Here is a 17,328-nt window from a genome sequence, read left to right as displayed (position 1 = left end):
ACAACATGCTTAATTGAATCAAGAGTGAGACTTCATGCAAACATGAAAAACAAACTGCATTGGAGCATAAAAGGACACATTTTAACCCAAAACAATGCTGGACTTGTTCCATCTTAGATTATCCTATCCCAATGAAGCAAGCCAATAAGCTGTTGTAATTAAGTAGGAATTTGAATTTGGTCTGTTTTTTCCCCCCAAGTCCCACCAAAAAAATGTCATTTTACTACATATTTGCCAGCTCCACATTGTCTCCATTGAATTACATATAAAAAACAGTGGGGCCTCAATTGCACAGCCACTATCTTGACTTTTTATATACACACACACACACACACACACACACACAGAGTTACCTCTGCCCTACTTGGTTGGTGTTCCTCCTCTTAAGCAAGTGCAGGTAGTCCTCAACTTACAACAGTTCATTTAGTGACCAAAGTTACAACGGCACGGAAAAAAGTGACTTATGACCGTTTTTCACACTTGTGACCATTACAGCATCCCTATGGTCCCGTGACCAAAATTCAGACCCTTGGCAATTGACTCGTATTTATGACGGCTGCAGTGTCCTGAGGTCACGTGATCCCCTTTTGTGACCTTTTGACAAGCAAAGACAATGGGGAAGCCAGATTCACTGTCACTGTTACTAATGCTACTAATTTAACAACTGCCGTGATTCACTTAACACCTGTGGCAAGAAAGGTCACAAAAGGGGGCAAAACTCACTTAACAAAGGTCTCATTTTGCGGCATCAATTTTTGGGCTCCGTTGCAGTCGTAAGTCGAGGACTAGCTGTAGACATCCACCTTCACCCATCTGATGCCATCCAGAGGTGCAGGACTGAAATTCCCATGCCAACTTGGGAATTTCCCAAGTTGGCATGGGAATCCCAACACTTCCAGAGAGCCGCAGGTTGGGGTGGCTGGTTTGCAGCTTAAGAAACAGAAACCATGCCGTGTAGACACTGACCATCTCTACACAATTGTGAGGGACCCTAAATACTCTAAAACCATTATCTCAGTTAAACATTTCGTAAGAGGTGGATTAAACTATTATGAGTGATGTGGTGGCGGTCTCAGTGTCGTGGCTGGAAGCTGTCGAAGAGTTTGGATGGGAAGGAAAAGGCAGAGAAGAGCAAAAAAAAATGATGGGGGGTCTGGAGGGAGCTACGCATGCCACGTCTATCAAAGAAGAGGATTACGGGGGACACGATAGCTATCTTCCACTGCTTGAGGGGCTGCCACAAAGAAGAGGGGATTGACATATTCTCTAAGGCACCTGAGGGCAGGACAAGAAGCCATGGGTGGAAGCTTGTTAAAGAGAGACCCAACCTAGAAATAAGGAGAGTATTTCTGACAATGAGAACAATTAATCAATGGAATGGCTTGCAGTGGGGTTTTCAAAAATAGAGTAGACAACCATTTTACTGGGATGGTATAAGGCTCCTGCCTTGAGCACGGGCTTGGACTAGAACAGGGGTCCCCCAACCCCCGGGCCGCAACCTATTTGGAACCGGGCCGTGTGAGTGGCAGGCCGGCACACATATGCATGTCCCCTCTCCCCCTCACTGGGCCACCAAGACATAAAGGACGGGGACCACTGGACTAGAAGACCTCTGAAGTCCCTTCCAGCCCTATGATTCTAGGTTTCTGTTTTTATGTTTAAGATGGAGCCCAGAAGTCTTCCAATATAAGTGGCCATCTCTGATCCAAGACAGGGTTGCACTACAACTCCTACACTTTTTAGGAGAAGAGCAAGTGGCAGCTGTGGTCAGAAGGATTCATCTGTACCTTTTCCTGAACCGGGTGTCACTATGCAGTCTTCCATGTCCCCAACTGGATTACAGCAACTTACATTAGGCAGGGATGCTCTTGAAGACCATCATCTGCAACTTCAGAACATGGCTGCTTGTTCAACAGTGGATCAGGCCACTGCTGCCATATCGCTCTGCCATTATTGTAGTTGCACAGGCATTAGGCTATCACTCCATTTCTTTGCAATTCAGTATTGCAGTTCAAAGTACTGGCTATTGCCTATAAAAATGTATGACAATGGGACTTCTGGTTCGCTGCCACGGCCGCCACAAACATTCAGAAGTCGAGCTCTGTCTTCCATGTCCCATTTCGCACCACTGGGGGACCCTGGAAAGGGTCAAAAGTCGCCCTTGTAGAGGCGACCAGCAAGGAGGGGATGCCCGCTTGATTGTGGGAGGGTGGTAGCCCTTCCGCTCGATCTGGGGCAACCTTCCAAACTGGCAGACGAAAGATCGGCCATAGAAATATGGCCCATCACTAGGTTACAGACAGCCAAAGTCAAATTTACCACCAGGCACCTACAAAGCAGCATGGATGAGACTGGGTGAGATCTACCTCTCTTCAATCCTAACTATTTTTTCTACCTGTATAAGCTGCCCAAAGTATTCCCCCATCCCATGAGAGAGGGAAGGGAGATTCTATCCCATCCTCTAAAAACAGTGGCGACTGACTATCCAGGGGAGTTTAAAACATCACAAGAATAACCTGATTCTGACTGGATCTTTATCTTTCTAAAATTTGTGGATTAAAAGACTTCTTATTTTTATTGAAGATTTGGGTTTTTACTTACAAAAAAGAAGTAAAATTGGAAAAAGGATTATAAAAACTTTGGACTTAAAAAAACAAACCCTAAATGGTATGGGTGACATCTTGTGGCTAAACCTGATATTACGACCTGTTATTGTCTAAAGAGACTTGGCTTGAAGCCCAGACTATAGATAAGACTTTTGCAACCTCATCAGCTGTGAGAAGCCCAGCTGTGTTCTATACTCAGTGACAAAATTATTTTCATTCTCTGATTGTAAAGTTTTTAACTTAACACTTTACTAAGAGAACATGGATGAAGATCAGGAACAGATTCTCTTTATGTTGAAAGCAATTTATGAAACTATTCTTATAGCTACTGATGAAATAAGAAGCTACAAAAAAGAACAAGATGTCAGCCTGGATATACGAACCCAAATTTTGATTACAACTAAAGAATCAACTACAGAATGTAATAGAAGAAATGGAACAATTAAATACTATGATAGAAGATTCAATTGATTGACAAACACAGAAAAGAGACTGACAACATGGAAAAGGGAAAAGACTTTCTTTATGAATTAGAAGAAATCTGAGGATCAAAAAGAACAGACTGAAGGGAAGATAAACATTTCAGGACAACTACAGTCGAGATGGACAAATAGAGAGACGATTTGTTAGTCCTTCCAAAAAAAATGGTGACCGGATGGCCTTTTCTACTTCAAACAATATATATAATAATACAGCGAGATCTATTTGATGACTTAAAAGCATGGACATAGAAGGCGAGTTGGCAAAGAAAGAAAGCTAGAATAAGGCAGAAGAAAATTGGGGGTTTGACTTATCAGTAAGAATTAAAATAGAACATACTCAAATAGACAAGATGAGTACTTTGAATACTAGATTTTGTTATGAGCTGAGATAAAGAAAACTTTGGTCATTTAAAACTTGGAAGTATAAATATTAAAAGTTAAATTTGAATATTCATTTGCTTATAAAGGCTGAATGTAAAAGTAATTAAGATATATATAAGCTAAAATCTATTGATAAATGTAATAAATATTTTTACTTAGCTATTATACTAAAAACTATTAGCTCAAATATGAGATAGTAGACATCAAGAGAAAAAGAGAAGTATTTAATGTTGAAATAAGAGAAATTTTGGTTATTAAATTTAAGACATTTGGAAATTAACAGAAAATAAGAATGTTATACTGTATTATTAATTAGTTGATGTAAGATGGTGGAGAAATAGAATATATTTGAATATATTCAAATAGATAAGATGTGTATCCTGAACATTAGATTTTGTGATGAATTGTGATATTTAAAACTTGGAAATTATCAATATTAAATGTTAAATTTAAATATTAATGGGAAACTAAAAATTGGGAAAAAGTAATTGATAGTCTATAAAGATTGAATGCTAAATAACCAGGACATGTATAAACTAAAAATTATTGTTAAATGTAAGGAAGTTATTATTTAATTGAAATGATAATAATTGTATTAGTTTAAACATGAGACAGTAAATACTAAGGGGAAAAGAGAGGAAATACTTAATGCAGTAATTTGAGACTTGTACTAAAGATACTTGTATGTTATTGAATTATCGTTTAACCCAGCCGCCATGTTGCTTTTTAAATATTTAAATGTAAAATTAGAAAATCAATAAAACTTAAAAAAAATGTATGACAATGTAGGGCCTTGGTATCAACAAGAGCACCTGTTCTAGGCAGGTAATCCTTGTCTTAAGACCATAATTGAGCCCAAATTTTTTGTTGCTAAGTGAAACATTTGTTAATTGAATTCTGCCCTGTTTTATGACTTTTCGTGCCACAGTTGTTAAGTGAATCAGTGTAGTTCTTAAATTAGTAACACAGTTGTTAAGTAAATCTGGCTTCCCCCATTGCCTTTCTCATCTGAAGGTTACAAAAGGTGATCACATGACCCGGGAACACTGCAACCGTCATGCCAAGCATTTGAATTTTGATCACGTGACTACCGCTGCAGTGGTTGTAAATGTAAACAATTGTCATAAGTCACCTTTTTCAGTGCCGTTGTAACAAAGTCGTGGACTACCTGAATGTAGTGTAATAAAAGTAGTCCTCGGCTCACAACCAAATTGGGGCCAGAATTTTATCTATCATAAAGCTAAATGTAGCTTTCCTGCCTATCATCAGTGGGAAATATACGAAAAAAGTGTTATAAATATAAAATCGGCTTAACATAATTTAAACGCAGAAAATCTTAGCCCTGCCAATCTCTGTGATTCTGTTGTACTCTTTTAATGTGCCCATGGTGTCCTTAATCTGCCCTACCCGACAGGGTTCTTGTTGTTATGGGAAAAAATAGTTCTCGTATAAACATATATCAAATAAAACCACCAGAAATGTTAAATAGCATGCTAAAAATGTGAGTTAGAAATGGGGGGGTGTCACAAAAATCAGAGAGATGCTTTGGGAGGAAAAGGACAGAACAGAATGGCAGAGTGCCTATAAAAACAATGTATTTTCTCTGTGTTTAACACTGTATTTATGTTTTTCTAAATTTCTTCTTCAAAATCGATCACTTATCATAAAAGCCATCAGAACTGGAAAGCCTAAAAGGCAACCTACTTGTTTTGTCTTTAAATGTGGCAAGACCTAAATAAGTAATTTTTCAAGGTTACAAAAATTGTAACATTATCTGTGGAAAAGCAGAAATATACATTCAACATTTTAAAAATTGGAACCTGTTGCACTGTTGTATACACACTTACATGTGTGAGAAGTCCTTATAAAATCTTGTTATTCTCCCTTATTTCTATAGGTTTTTTTGCTTGTTTTGTTTAATTAAAAGCCCCTCCAGTTGAAAAACAGAAACACTTGTAAAATGCAATTTAAAAACAAAACAAAAAACAAGTTGAAGTCGCATGAGACTAATTTTAATTCTGCCAGAAGTGGAGAAATTGAGTCAAGACTTGTATTCCGTCCTTATTCAAAACCATATAAAACAGCCACATTTTACCTCAACTCCCTCCATTTTTAGGATCTTCCCCTTTCATCTTTCTTGCCATATATATTTCAGTTTCTCTTCTCATTTCTTTGCTTGCCATTTTGGAGAAACGTTCTCCTCTAATTCACTTTAAATAAACCAGATAGACTGCTCTCTTAATTCTAACTTTAGTTGAACAGAAATCTCAACATTTTTGACATCTGGTTAACTGTATTTGGTTAGTTTGTTTTAATCACATAACCCATTTTTATTGAAATGTTAAATTTAAATTTTATTTTAAATGTATTTAAATTTAAAGTTTATTTCTTTTTATTTAAATGGATGGGCTTCCTCTTTCCCTGCCCCTTTGGACAGTATGTCAGAAAAGGGAGAGAAATAAAGAATTTAAAACAATAAAATACTTTTTTAAAAAAGTCTTTAGAACAAGGCCAACTTTTAAAACAGCACATATACTTACAGTAGGTATTTTGGTCTTCTCTCCCACCCAGCCAGCCACCCATTTTCTGATCTTGCACCAAGAGGTATATTGCATGTAAATATACACACATATTCAAAATTACATATATATTTCCCACCACATTTAAAGAAAAAAATAAATGGTTTGCTTTTTAGTTTTTCCAGTCCGGATAGCTTTTATGCTAAGTGTTATCCATTTTCAAGAAGAAATTTAGAAAGACATAAACATAATCTTTAAAAAAAGAGGATCAAGCCCATCCAAAAGGAACATACAAGGGCAGAATTACCTCGAAATTTCTTCTATTTATTTCTAGAGCATCTTTCCAGCCTTTTGTGATGGAGACTGCCTCCCTTGCTCACCCCCACCCCCTATCAGATGCGCCCCTCACCTTGACTTCAGCTCAGAAAAGTTTGGGAGGGGGGGGAATGGATTTCGAGGCCGTCCCGTCCCAGGTACCTCCGAATCTGAATGTGGCTCCTTCGGAAGGCGAGATGCAGGATGAAAAGGGAGGGGGGGGAGGAATTCCAGGCATGGGACAGGGGAAAGGAAATGGGTGGGGGGAAGGGGGCAGCTAGGGGGGAAGGCGGGTTTGAGGATCTGGGGAGGAGTCCAAGGGGCTCTGGAAAGGGACGTTTCCTAATCCCAGCAAAACTTGGGTCGTTTGTGCCAGTCTCAATCCTCCCCCAATCTAAAAATAATACTGTAGTATAATAGTTTTTCTGGATTCGCGTCAATCCAGTTCTGTGGAATCCTTTTCGGTTAGCAGAAGGGGGGAGGTGGTGGATCTTTCCTGCCTCTCCTGCTTTCCTTCAATTGTTTCACTGTTTGTTACACTCACAAGCACCACAAACTTTTTGTGCGTCTAAGTGAGAACTGGACACGGAACGACTGATTGGTTCAAAATTGGGAAAGCAGTCCGGCAAGGCTGTATACTGTCGCCCTGCCTATTTAACTTATATGCAGAGCACATCATGAGAAAGGCAGGGCTAGATGAATCAAAAGTTGGAATTAAGATTGCCGGAAGAAATATCAACAACCTAAGATATGCAGATGATACCACTCTAATGGGAGAAAGTGAAGAAGAACTAAAGAGCCTCTTGTTGCGGGTGAAGATGGAGAGTGCAAAACTTGGGTTGAAACGTAACATTAAAAAAACCAAGATCATGGCATCCGGCCCTCTTAATTCCTGGCAAATAGATGGGGAAGAAATGGAGGTAGTGACAGGTTTTGTTTTCCTGGGCTCCAAGATCACTGCAGATGGGGACTGTAGCCAAGAAATTAAAAGACGCTTGTTCCTGGGGAGGAAAGCCATGGCAAATCTAGACAGCACATCAAAAAGCAAAGACATCACCCTGTCAACAAAAGTGCATATAGTTATGGCTATGGTCTTCCCAGTTGCAATGTATGGCAGTGAAAGTTGGACCATAAAAAAGGCTGAGCGCCAAAGAATTGAGGCCTTTGAACTCTGGTGCTGGAGAAGACTCCTGCAAGTCCCTTGGACTGCAAGGCGATCTACTCTTTAGAAGGCCAGATCCTGAAGCTAAAACTCAAAGACATTGGCTACCTAATGAGAAGGAAAGACTGACTGGAGAAGAGCCTAATGCTGGGAAAGATTGAGGGCAAGAGAATAAGGGGACGACAGAGAATGAGGTGGCTGGATGGAGTCACTGAAGCAGTAGGCGTGAGCTTAAATGGACTCCAGAAGATGGTAGACAGGAAGGCCTGGAGGAAAGTTGTCCATAGGGTCGCGATGGGTCGGACACGACTTCGCAGCTAACAACAACAACAAAGTGCAAATGTTTCTTGCAGAAAATCAGGGAGGCTTAAGGCTAAAGGGTCCCTCTCTTCCAAGAATTGGGGGTGCAGGTACAATCTGCATCAGCTGAATGAATGCGAATACACACGTGTGGAAGGGGGAAAGAGCTAAACCCCCAATCCCGGGTGTGCATTCACACTATCACACCAGGCAAAACAAAAGATTCCAAAACAAAAAGGTTAAGCCACTATGTTCCTTGATGCGTTTCCTGCCGCAGAGTAATGTCACTACTTCTCTGCAAGTTGGCTGGCAAATTGTCAAGCAACTTGCCCTGCCTCCACTGCTCAATTTTACTCAGTCTTTCCCTAGAATTTTTAATGTACAGGTAGTCCTTGACTTACAACTATTCATTTAGTGATGGTCCAAAGTTACAAAGGCAGTGAAACAAATTACTTATGACCATTGCAGCATCCCCGTGGTCACGTGACCAAAATTTGGACATTTGGCAACAGACGTACGACCACAATCAAGCTCCAACTCTCTGCTGTTATGCGAGACGTTTGTTGAGGGAGTTTTGCCTCGTTTTATGACCTTTCTTGTCACACTTGTTAAGTGAATCACTGCAGTTGTTCAATTAGTAAGAAAGTTGTGAAGTGAACCTGGCTTTAGATGATCAGGGGCCTGGAGAGTAAAACATACGAACAACGGCTGCAGGACTTGGGTTTGGCTAGTCTTAAAGAAAAGAAGAAATAAGGGAGACATGATAGCAGCGTTCCTGTATCTGAGGGGCTGCCACAAGGCAGAGGGGAACCAGGTTGTTCACCAAAGCACCAGAGGGAAGGATGAGAAACAATGGTTGGAAACTGATCAAAGAGAGAAACAACCTGGAATTGAGAAGAAACTTCCTGAGAGTGAAGACAACCAACCAGTGGAACAGCTCGCCTTCAGAAATCGTGGGCACTCCATCACTGGAGATTTTTAAGAAGAGACTGGACAGTCACTTGTCTGAAATGGTATGACATTCTCCTGCTTGAGCAGGGGGCTGGACTGGAAGACCTCGAAGGTTATTCTATTCCTATTATTTCTAATTGTATTCTATCTATTCTAAGGAAAAGGTAAAGGTTCCCCCGCACATGCGTGCTAGTCGTTTCCAACTCTAGGGGCCGGTGCTCATCTCCGTTTCAAAGCCGAAGAGCCAGCGCTTGTCCGAGGATGTCTCGGTAGTCATGTGGCCAGCATGACAAGACGCCAAAGGCGCACGGAACGCTGTTACCTTCCCACCCTAGTGGTCCCTATTTTTCTACTTGCATTTTTACGTGCTTTCGAACTGCTAGGTTGGCAGAAGCTGGGATGAGTAACAGGCACTCACTGTTACTCGGCACTCCACCTGCCAAACTGCCGACCTTCCAATCGACAAGCTCAGCGTCCTAACCCACTGAGCCACCACGTCCCTTATCTATTCTATTCTATTCTATTCTATTCTATTCTATTCTATTCTATTCTATTCTATTCTATTCTATTCTATTCTATTCCACATCGACTTTGCTTGTCAGGTCAAAAAAGGTGACCACGTGATCACCGGGCCATTGCAACCATCATAAATGTGAACCACTTGCCAAGGATCTGAATTTTGATCGCGTGACCCTGAGGATGCTGCAGAGGTCGTTAAGTGTGAAAAAAACGGGGATCACAAGACACTTTTTCCAGGGCCGTTGTTCACTGAGCGTACCGTCGTCAGTCGAGGACTACCTGTATTCCAAAGGAACGAAAGAGGGAAAAGTCAAGCCTGCCAACAATAACAAAAACACAGCCTCGGGTTCACGGGCTCGATTGTTCGGGCAAACGGCACGCCCACCGGGAGGAAAGGGAGGAGCTTCCTCCTCCCCTCCCCTCCCCTCCTCCCACCCCCCCCCCAAACGCCGTCGCGGCTTTCCTCCGCCTCTTGCCGAGAGCCTGCCGCCCTGCAGCGCCCTCTAGCGAGCCGAAGCGCGAAGGAAGTGACCGCGCGGCTGCCTTGCCCCCCACCATTTGCAGCGCGATCCGAGAGACGAGCGGGAGCTCGGAGAAGGTGGGAGCGGAGACCGGGGCGGGTGGGCGAAGGGTTAGGGTTTCTCTGCGCTGCGACGGAGGAGCAGGGAGAGAGGGCCCGATCGCTGCGAGGCGCCCAGCGGGTTTCTGCCGGAAAAGAGGGGGAAAGGCTCGGCCGGAGAGAAAGGGCCGAGTTAAAGATTTTTTTTGGGGGGGGGGGAGACGAGGGACTTGAGAATTGGCCGGGGGGGGGAAGCTAAAGGAGGGCCGGGTGTTTTGTTGTTTCCCCCCCCCGCTTCCCTCCAAAGCAGTGGTATTCAACCTTGGCCACTTTCGAGACTTGTGGACTTCAACTCCCAGAGTTCCTCAGACAGCCGCGCTGTCTGGGGAATTCTGGGAGTTGAAGTCCACGCCTACTCCAAAGCGACTTGACACAGTACTGTAATGGGAAAGCGGCACGTGTTGCGTTGCAAAGACTGGCATGCGGGTTTTTAACAAGCGGCAGGAAAAGAGGGCTGAGGTTTATCTGCTTCTCCAGATAATTTCTGATAGTTCTGTTTTATTTTTCTGACCAAAATGGAGGTGGTGGTGGTGGTGGGGGGAAAATCTAATGGGAGAAATAAAGACTTTCCATTGAAGTCAAAGCCTAATACGAATAATTCAATGATTGTTTACTAAATTATCCCATTTTGGGGGAATCTCCTGTAATTTAATGAATTAATCCCTATTTGGGGATTAATTGAGCTGGTAATTGGTACCAGCTCAATTTATTGACCCCTTTTGCATATTGGAACTGTTGTAATTCTCAGAACTGCAAGCCAGCATTAACTAAAGACTGGGTATGTGATCCCCATATCAAGCTCTGTTTCTCAAACCTGGCAACTTTAAGATGCGAGGATTTCAACTCCCAGAATTCCCTAGCCAGCACACATCTATTTTTCAAAATCTCTCCTGTTCCAAGTAGCCACCTGTACAGTAGTTCAAGTTTTTCTGGTCCAATAAAAGTTATCAGCTTCTTGAAAAAGAAAAGTTTTACCAGGGAGAAACTAAGGCAATATATGGACCAAATATTCATTGGAGGCAGCAACATTCAACTGCTCATCAATAACTGTGACTCTGATGAAATTTCATACTGTTAATTGTGGCCTACTGGTTTTTTTTTAGACAAATATTTTATGCTTTCTGCTTTACAAGTGATTTAAAAATGTCCTCTTGTTTTATCGTCAGCAAAGGGGACAATCAAGATAATAAATTCATTTCTCACAACCCGTCTTAGCCTATTTCACTTCAGGCTGTGATCTTGCTATCATCTCTTAAAGAGTGTGATGGGTCTTAAAGGATATGGACCTTCTTGGGCATGGATCTCCGAAACGTTTTATCTCCTGTGCAGGACTTGGATATGTTACCTGTCGTGCCGAGTGGTCAAAATTACATTGGAACAAGGTGACCAGATATGGGCTACAAAAAATCTGGATGACCAGATGATCTGGTTGGCTGCAAAAAACGCAAGAAATTTAGAGGTTCCACTAGCCTTGAGGCAGCACAACACTGTTTTAATACCTGTTCTTAAAGATAGGCCAAATGATTGAGAAAGATTGGAGAAAATAAGTTGGTTCCTATCAGAGGCCTGATTGACTCACGGCTTTCTCTTTCTCGCCAGGCAAGTTCACAATGATCATCCCTGTACGATGCTTCACTTGTGGCAAAGTTGTGGGGAACAAGTGGGAAGCCTACCTGGGCCTCTTGCAGGCCGAATACACAGAAGGGTGAGTTTGGAGGTTTTGTTGTTTGCTGCCATGTATTGATGATGTGCTATCAAGTTGGCGTTGGGAGTTGACTTAGCAATCACATTGATAGATTTTCTCCAGGAGGACCTGTCCCAGTCTGGTCCCTTCAGGTCTTCCAAAGGTACATTCATTGCCTCTGTAATTTGAGTCCATCAACTTTGTTACAGGTAGTCCACGACTTAGAACAGTTCATTTAGTGACCTTTCAAAGTTGCAACGGCACTAAAAAAAAAGAAAAAAAAGACTTATGACCATTTTTCACACTTAACGACCATTACAGGATCCCCACGGTCACATGATTCACGTTCGGATGCTTGACAGCTGACTCACATTTATGGCGGTTGCAGTGTCCCAGGGTCATGTAAATCCCCCCTTTTGCGATCTTCTGACAAGCAGAGTCAATGGGGAAACCAGATTCACTTAACAAATGTGGCGAAAAAGAGTCGTAAAATGGGGCAAAACCCACTTAACAAATTTCTCACTGAACAACGTAAATTTTGGGTTCAATTGTGGTTGTAAGTTGAGGATTACCTGTACTGGTTGCCCTCGCCTCTTTCCACCCACCTTTCCCAGTATTAGAACCCTCTAGAGAAGTCAGTCTTCACATGTATCCAAGGTGTGATAACTTGAGTCTGGTAAATTGTGTCTTGAGTAAGAACTATTTTTTTTAAAAAAACGAACCATTTGTGTGTTTCCTTGGCTCTCCATGATAATTCTCTGGAGTCTTCTCCAATACCAAAGTTCATAAACATCAATACCGTTTCTAGCATGCTTCACAGAGGCCCCGCTTTGTTTCCATAGGGCCACAGGTTTACTACGGCTTATGCTCTTCCAAACTTTGTAGGTATAGGCCAGGGGTAGGCAACCTCGGCTCTTTTATGACTCTTGGACTATGCTGACTTAGGAATTCTGGGAGTTGAAGTCCACAAGTCATAAAAGAGCCGAGGTTGCCTACCCCTGGTCTAGACCTATCACAGCACCTGAGTATTTATTCTAAGGCCTTCATGGCTACCATGACTTGATTTCTCCGTGGTGACTACCGATTCCTTTAACATTAATAATTGAGCCACCACTTAATTAGCGTTTTTTGTAAGTTGTAAGCTTGGCTGCTGAATCTTTTCCACTAGTTTAGTCCTGAACATACTAGCACATTTTGTAAAATGCTATAAGGATTTTGCTTGAATATTGCTAGAATACAAGCGGTTACTCGTCCTCCAACCATAAGCGAGCCCAGAATTACGGTCGTACGTCATGCGGGTAAAGCGGCTCATGTAACCATTCCTGACTTTATATTTTTCACAGCAGTCATTAAGTGAATCCACTGTCTGCTATCGGTTTTTGTTTAGGTTTGTTTGTTTGTTTTGCTGGAAAGGGAAGTAAAACACTGGTTTCCAGCAAAAAAAATGATGTGGTCATGTGACTGTAGAAGGCTGCACATGGTTCTATATGCAGGCCAATTGCCACATGCCCAAAATGTGAGCACATGGCCACAAATGGAGAGGAGCTGTTCAAACTTTGAATCTGGGTTATAAGTAGCCCTGGGGAGGTCCATTGTAACTTTGAACGGACACTAAGCAACCGGTCACAAGTTGAGGATTTCCTGTATGGATAACTCTTGGTTGTGTGTGTGTGTGTGTGTGTGTATGTATATATATATATGTGTGTGTGTGTTGTGTATGTATGTATATATGTGTGTGTATGTTTGTGTGTGTGTGTATACACACACACACACACACACACAAATATGAGCTGCCACTGCTGTGGCTACTGCCTGTAGATGGCCTTGGGCTAGGCTGAAACAGGAAATAACATTTGTCCTGCGTCTGGGACCAAGCAAGTGTATTCTGAATGCTTAACAAACATTTAACATACATATATATATATATATCCCCAAAAAGGTTTCAAGATCTACAGTCTTACCTAATGAAAAATGTCGAAGCCCATAGGAACCAGTGTGCATCCATTAACTAAATTAACATTAACAGGGTAGCAGTAGAGACATTTGCAACCATGCATAGCCTTACACAAGGAAAACAGAGCTACCAAAATTGCCTTGTGCAAAGATGAGATACATAATTTCTTATTTCTCCATTAATTTCTCCAGAGATGCGTTGGATGCCCTTGGGCTGAAGCGCTACTGCTGTCGTCGGATGCTTCTGTCGCACGTGGATTTGATTGAGAAGCTGCTGAACTATGCGCCCTTGGAGAAGTAGCATTAGTAAATCCGAACCCAGCCCAATGGAAATGGGCTATAAACATTTGCATCCCTTAACTTGTGCTAAAATGGTCCCCTCCTGCCAGATGGCTAAGTTGGGCAGTAGAAAAGAATCCGGATCAGTGATGTATAATTAAAAAATAATACGATGTACGTGAAATTGGTCCATGCTGCGTTCAGCTTATCATGGACAGCAGTGCTCTTTTAAAAGAATCTCATGGAGCTCATGAAGAGGACTTCTTGGTCAGCTGTACTCCATCCTGTTGTTCCTTTGCCACAATGGGCACCGCCTTTGGGAGAGCGATCAAAAGCTTGCCCTTTCTTTTCTTTGTGCCTCTCATTGTTTGCTCACTGAGTGAAAGAATAAAGCAAATATAACGAAAGAAAATGTTGGGTTGTCCGTTCCATCTGTGTTACCATCAGCAACGCCTCCTACAGGGTCCAAAGAAACAGTGTGTAGCTCTGAACGTAATAAAAGCCACTAATGACCATGAATGGGAGACCTCGTGTGTGATTTGGAGGCTCCTTGACTGTTCAGTAGCAAGTGCCCAAATGCAGGCAGTCCTCGACTTATGACCACAACTGAGCCAAACTTTCTGCTGTGAGGCATTTGCTAAGTGAGTTTGGCCTCATTTTACAACCTTCTTTGCCACAGTTGTTAAATGAAGCGGTGCAAGTCGCTTGTTAAATGCATCCGGCTTCCCCATTGACTTTGCTTGTCAGAAGGTCGCAAAAGGGGATCGCATTACCCTGGGACCATGCAACCGTCATAAATACGAGTCGGTTGCCAAGTGTCCAAATTTTGAGCGTGTGACCCTGGGGATGCTGCAAGGGTGACAAGCGTGGTAAAACCATAAGTCACTGTTTTGGGTGCCGTTCCAACTTTGAACGGTTGCTAAATATACTACCTGTACAACTGCTCTCAAAATGGCCACCTGCATATAAATAGCAGAATTTGCTGTACCTGGGTATAAATCTGAATCAGGCAGCCAGAAACATGAGGAGGGAGGAAATGAGGAAAAGATGCATACAACTAAAGGGACATAAAAGGTAAAGGTTCCCCCGCACATGTGTGCTAGTCGTTTCCGACTCTAGGGGCCGGTGCTCATCTCCGTTTCAAAGATGAAGAGCCAGCACTTGTCCGAGGACGTCTCCGTGGTCATGTGGCCGGCATGACTAGACGCCAAAGGCGCACGGAACGCTGTTCCCACCGTAGTGGTCCCTATTTTTCTACTTGCATTTTTACGTGCTTTCAAACTGCTAGGTTGGCAGAAGCTGAGACGAGTAACAGGCGCTCACTCTGTTACGCGGGATTACTCGGGATTCGACCCGCCAAACTGCCGACCTGATCGACAAGCTCAGCGTCCTAACCCACTGAACCACCGCATCCCTTGAAAGGGACATATCTTTCCTTTAATGCTTTCCAAATGGGCTGCTGTAGGTGACAGCACACACACTGCAAGACTGGAAGGACTATTCTCAAGCAGGTCTTGAAATAAAACAGCTGTGAACGGTGTAGTTGTTTTCAAATGTATGCACAAAAATTGGGACAAAATGCCAGCCTGTAGCAGTAGCTTTCCTGAGTACAGGTAGTCTTCCTGTTACAACTATAATTGACCCTGCAATTCCGGGTAGTCCTCAACTTACAACAGTTCGTTTAATGGCCATTCTAAGTTACAACAGCACTGAAAAAAGTGACTTACGACTGTTTTTCACTTGCGACCGTTGCAGCATCCCCATGGTCACGTGATCAAAATCCAGACACTTGGCAACTGACTCATATTTATGACAATAACAATATCCTGGGGTCATGTGACCCCCCCCTTTCACAACCTGACAAGTAAAGTCAAAGCCAGTCACTTAACCACTTAACAACTGTGGCAAGAAAGGTTGTAAAATTGGGCATTCGCTTAACAAATGTTTCACTTAGCAACACAAATTTTGGACTCAGTTGTGGTGGTTAGTCAAGATTCTAAAGCGGGTCATGTGACCAGCTGGGGATGTTAAGCAAACCCATTGTTTCCTGTGGGGCGATTTTTATCAGAAACCAAAAGCAAACGCTGGTTTCCTGCAAAAATGTCACAAATTGTGGTCACATGACTGGAGGTGCTGCAAACAGCCATAAATATAGACCAATTACCAAGTGCCCAAAATGCAGTAATGTTCCTGGGGAAAGGGGGGGGGGGCGGTGGACATTGGAACTAGGTCATAAGAGCCTTGGTGGAGCAGTGGGCTAATGCCTCCTTAAGTAACACCAGCTGCCTGCAATTAGTGCAGGTTCGCATCCCACCAGGCTCAAGGTTGACTCAGCCTTCCATCCTTCCGAGGTAGGTAAAATGAGGACCCAGATTGTTGGGGGCAATAAGCTGACTTTGTAATAATGCCGCTTGGGGGGGCGAAAGCCCTAATAAGCAGGCATATACATAGAATGAAGGCTACTGCTAAGCTTGTAAGCTGCCCTGAGTCTTCGGAGAAGGGCGGGATATAAATGGAATTAAAATAAATAAAATAAATAAATAACTTTTGAAGGAGGGGTCCGTCACAACTTCAAACAGTCCTTAAGTGGTGTCGTAAATCGAAGATTATCTCTGTGAGCCCCAAGACTGATTCCCTGCTGCAATCCAAGTAGCAGAAACCTGTTTCCATACCCAATCAATACTTTCTTTTTGCTTTTGTTTGAATCAACAGTAAAATATTAGTATCTTGGTAATGGACAGTGTTTCCTTTAATACAACTCTCCTTAGCCACGTTTTTCAATAAAAGGATCTAAATCAAGGATGGATAATCTTTGAAAAGCTGTCAGCCACAACTCAAGCTTCATAATTTTCTGAAGGATCACAGAAAGCTGGCTAATAATGCTTGGATGTTCCCAGGAGCATTTTTACTTCACATTTGACCACTGGGTTTGGGGGTGGTCATAGCAGGTGACTTTCCCGAGGCAAACCACCAGCCCCGTTGCTACTTCTAAAACCATCCAAACCCCCATAAAACGGGCTTTGAAGTCAAAACTTTCAAAATCAAGTATCAGAACCTCCAATTGGATGTTGGGGATGCACAGATCCTATCCTAGGGGCCAACTCCCCTGATTTAGGAAGTTAACACATTTATTAAAAGTCCTTGTTGAAACACTGACTTTCCAAGGAAAGCAAATTCATTACAATAACGTAGCTGTGGCAAGTTCAAGCCTTTTATCATGCACAAGAATCAAAGAAAAAAACAACATTTCATAATTTTTCTCATGTAGTGTTCTTTTGAGACTACTGAGAAACACCATTTTGCAATTTATCTGAGCAACCTTAGAAACTTTACATTGCCTAAGCTAGCTCCATCTTGAACTGGCTGGGAATGATTGTTGTGACAGTTAAGATCAGGGGCACGTACGCCTTCTCATTTTTCCTATGAAAATTTAAATGTGACTGTGGCTCAAACTTCAAATGATTTTGGTGCTGTAATTCCAGAGGAAAAGTTCAATCTTCCTTTATTCAAATTTTGTAACAAGGTTACTGGTTGAACCATTCAGTCAGCCTTCTCTCT

The 17,328-nt window shown here is 42.4% G+C and overlaps 2 protein-coding genes across 5 annotated transcripts in view; one reads left to right on the top strand and one right to left on the bottom strand.

The window, feature by feature from the left end:
- The window catches only part of LOC308678453 (tetraspanin-4-like), a 28,847-nt gene extending 17,274 nt beyond the window's left edge, over positions 1-11,573 (bottom strand). Inside the window, exon 1 of one of the 2 annotated variants that reach the window (XM_081345656.1) lies at positions 11,528-11,573. The gene's annotated coding sequence lies outside the window, so the exon portion shown is untranslated. Of the gene's footprint in view, positions 1-6,397; positions 6,506-11,527 lie in introns of those variants that run through there. The other variant, XM_081345657.1, reaches the window with a different exon arrangement.
- Positions 9,797-14,296, top strand: LOC308678454 (DNA-directed RNA polymerases I, II, and III subunit RPABC5-like). Of its 3 annotated transcripts, XM_081345660.1 has the most exons (4): positions 9,809-9,833; positions 11,184-11,236; positions 11,454-11,559; positions 13,684-14,291. In XM_081345660.1, exons 3-4 carry the CDS (start codon positions 11,465-11,467, stop codon positions 13,790-13,792), a joined length of 204 nt encoding a protein of 67 aa, XP_081201786.1. In that variant the 5' UTR covers positions 9,809-9,833; positions 11,184-11,236; positions 11,454-11,464; the 3' UTR covers positions 13,793-14,291. The 3 variants fall into 3 exon arrangements, with proteins under 3 accessions (XP_081201785.1, XP_081201786.1, XP_081201784.1); XM_081345659.1 differs by lacking the exon at positions 11,184-11,236 and having other exon boundaries at positions 9,797-9,833; positions 13,684-14,289; XM_081345658.1 differs by lacking the exon at positions 9,809-9,833 and having other exon boundaries at positions 10,480-11,236; positions 13,684-14,296.
- The last annotated feature ends 3,032 nt before the right edge of the window (positions 14,297-17,328 follow it).

The sequence above is a fragment of the Vipera berus genome (assembly GCF_964194415.1).
Source record: "Vipera berus genome assembly, chromosome: Z".
In the NCBI taxonomy this organism is placed as follows: Eukaryota; Metazoa; Chordata; class Lepidosauria; order Squamata; family Viperidae; genus Vipera; species Vipera berus.
This window is presented reverse-complemented; position numbering and strand designations above follow the sequence as displayed.

Bases quoted from the DNA above. Each gene is read 5' to 3' on its own strand.
- LOC308678454 (XM_081345658.1), top strand. From the start codon at position 11,119: ATGGGTCTTAAAGGATATGGACCTTCTTGGGCATGGATCTCCGAAACG. The intron at 11,237-11,453 runs GTGACCAGATAT...CTTTCTCGCCAG, and splicing joins CAAAATTACATTGGAACAAG to GCAAGTTCACAATGATCATC. The intron at 11,560-13,683 runs GTGAGTTTGGAG...TAATTTCTCCAG, and splicing joins CAGGCCGAATACACAGAAGG to AGATGCGTTGGATGCCCTTG.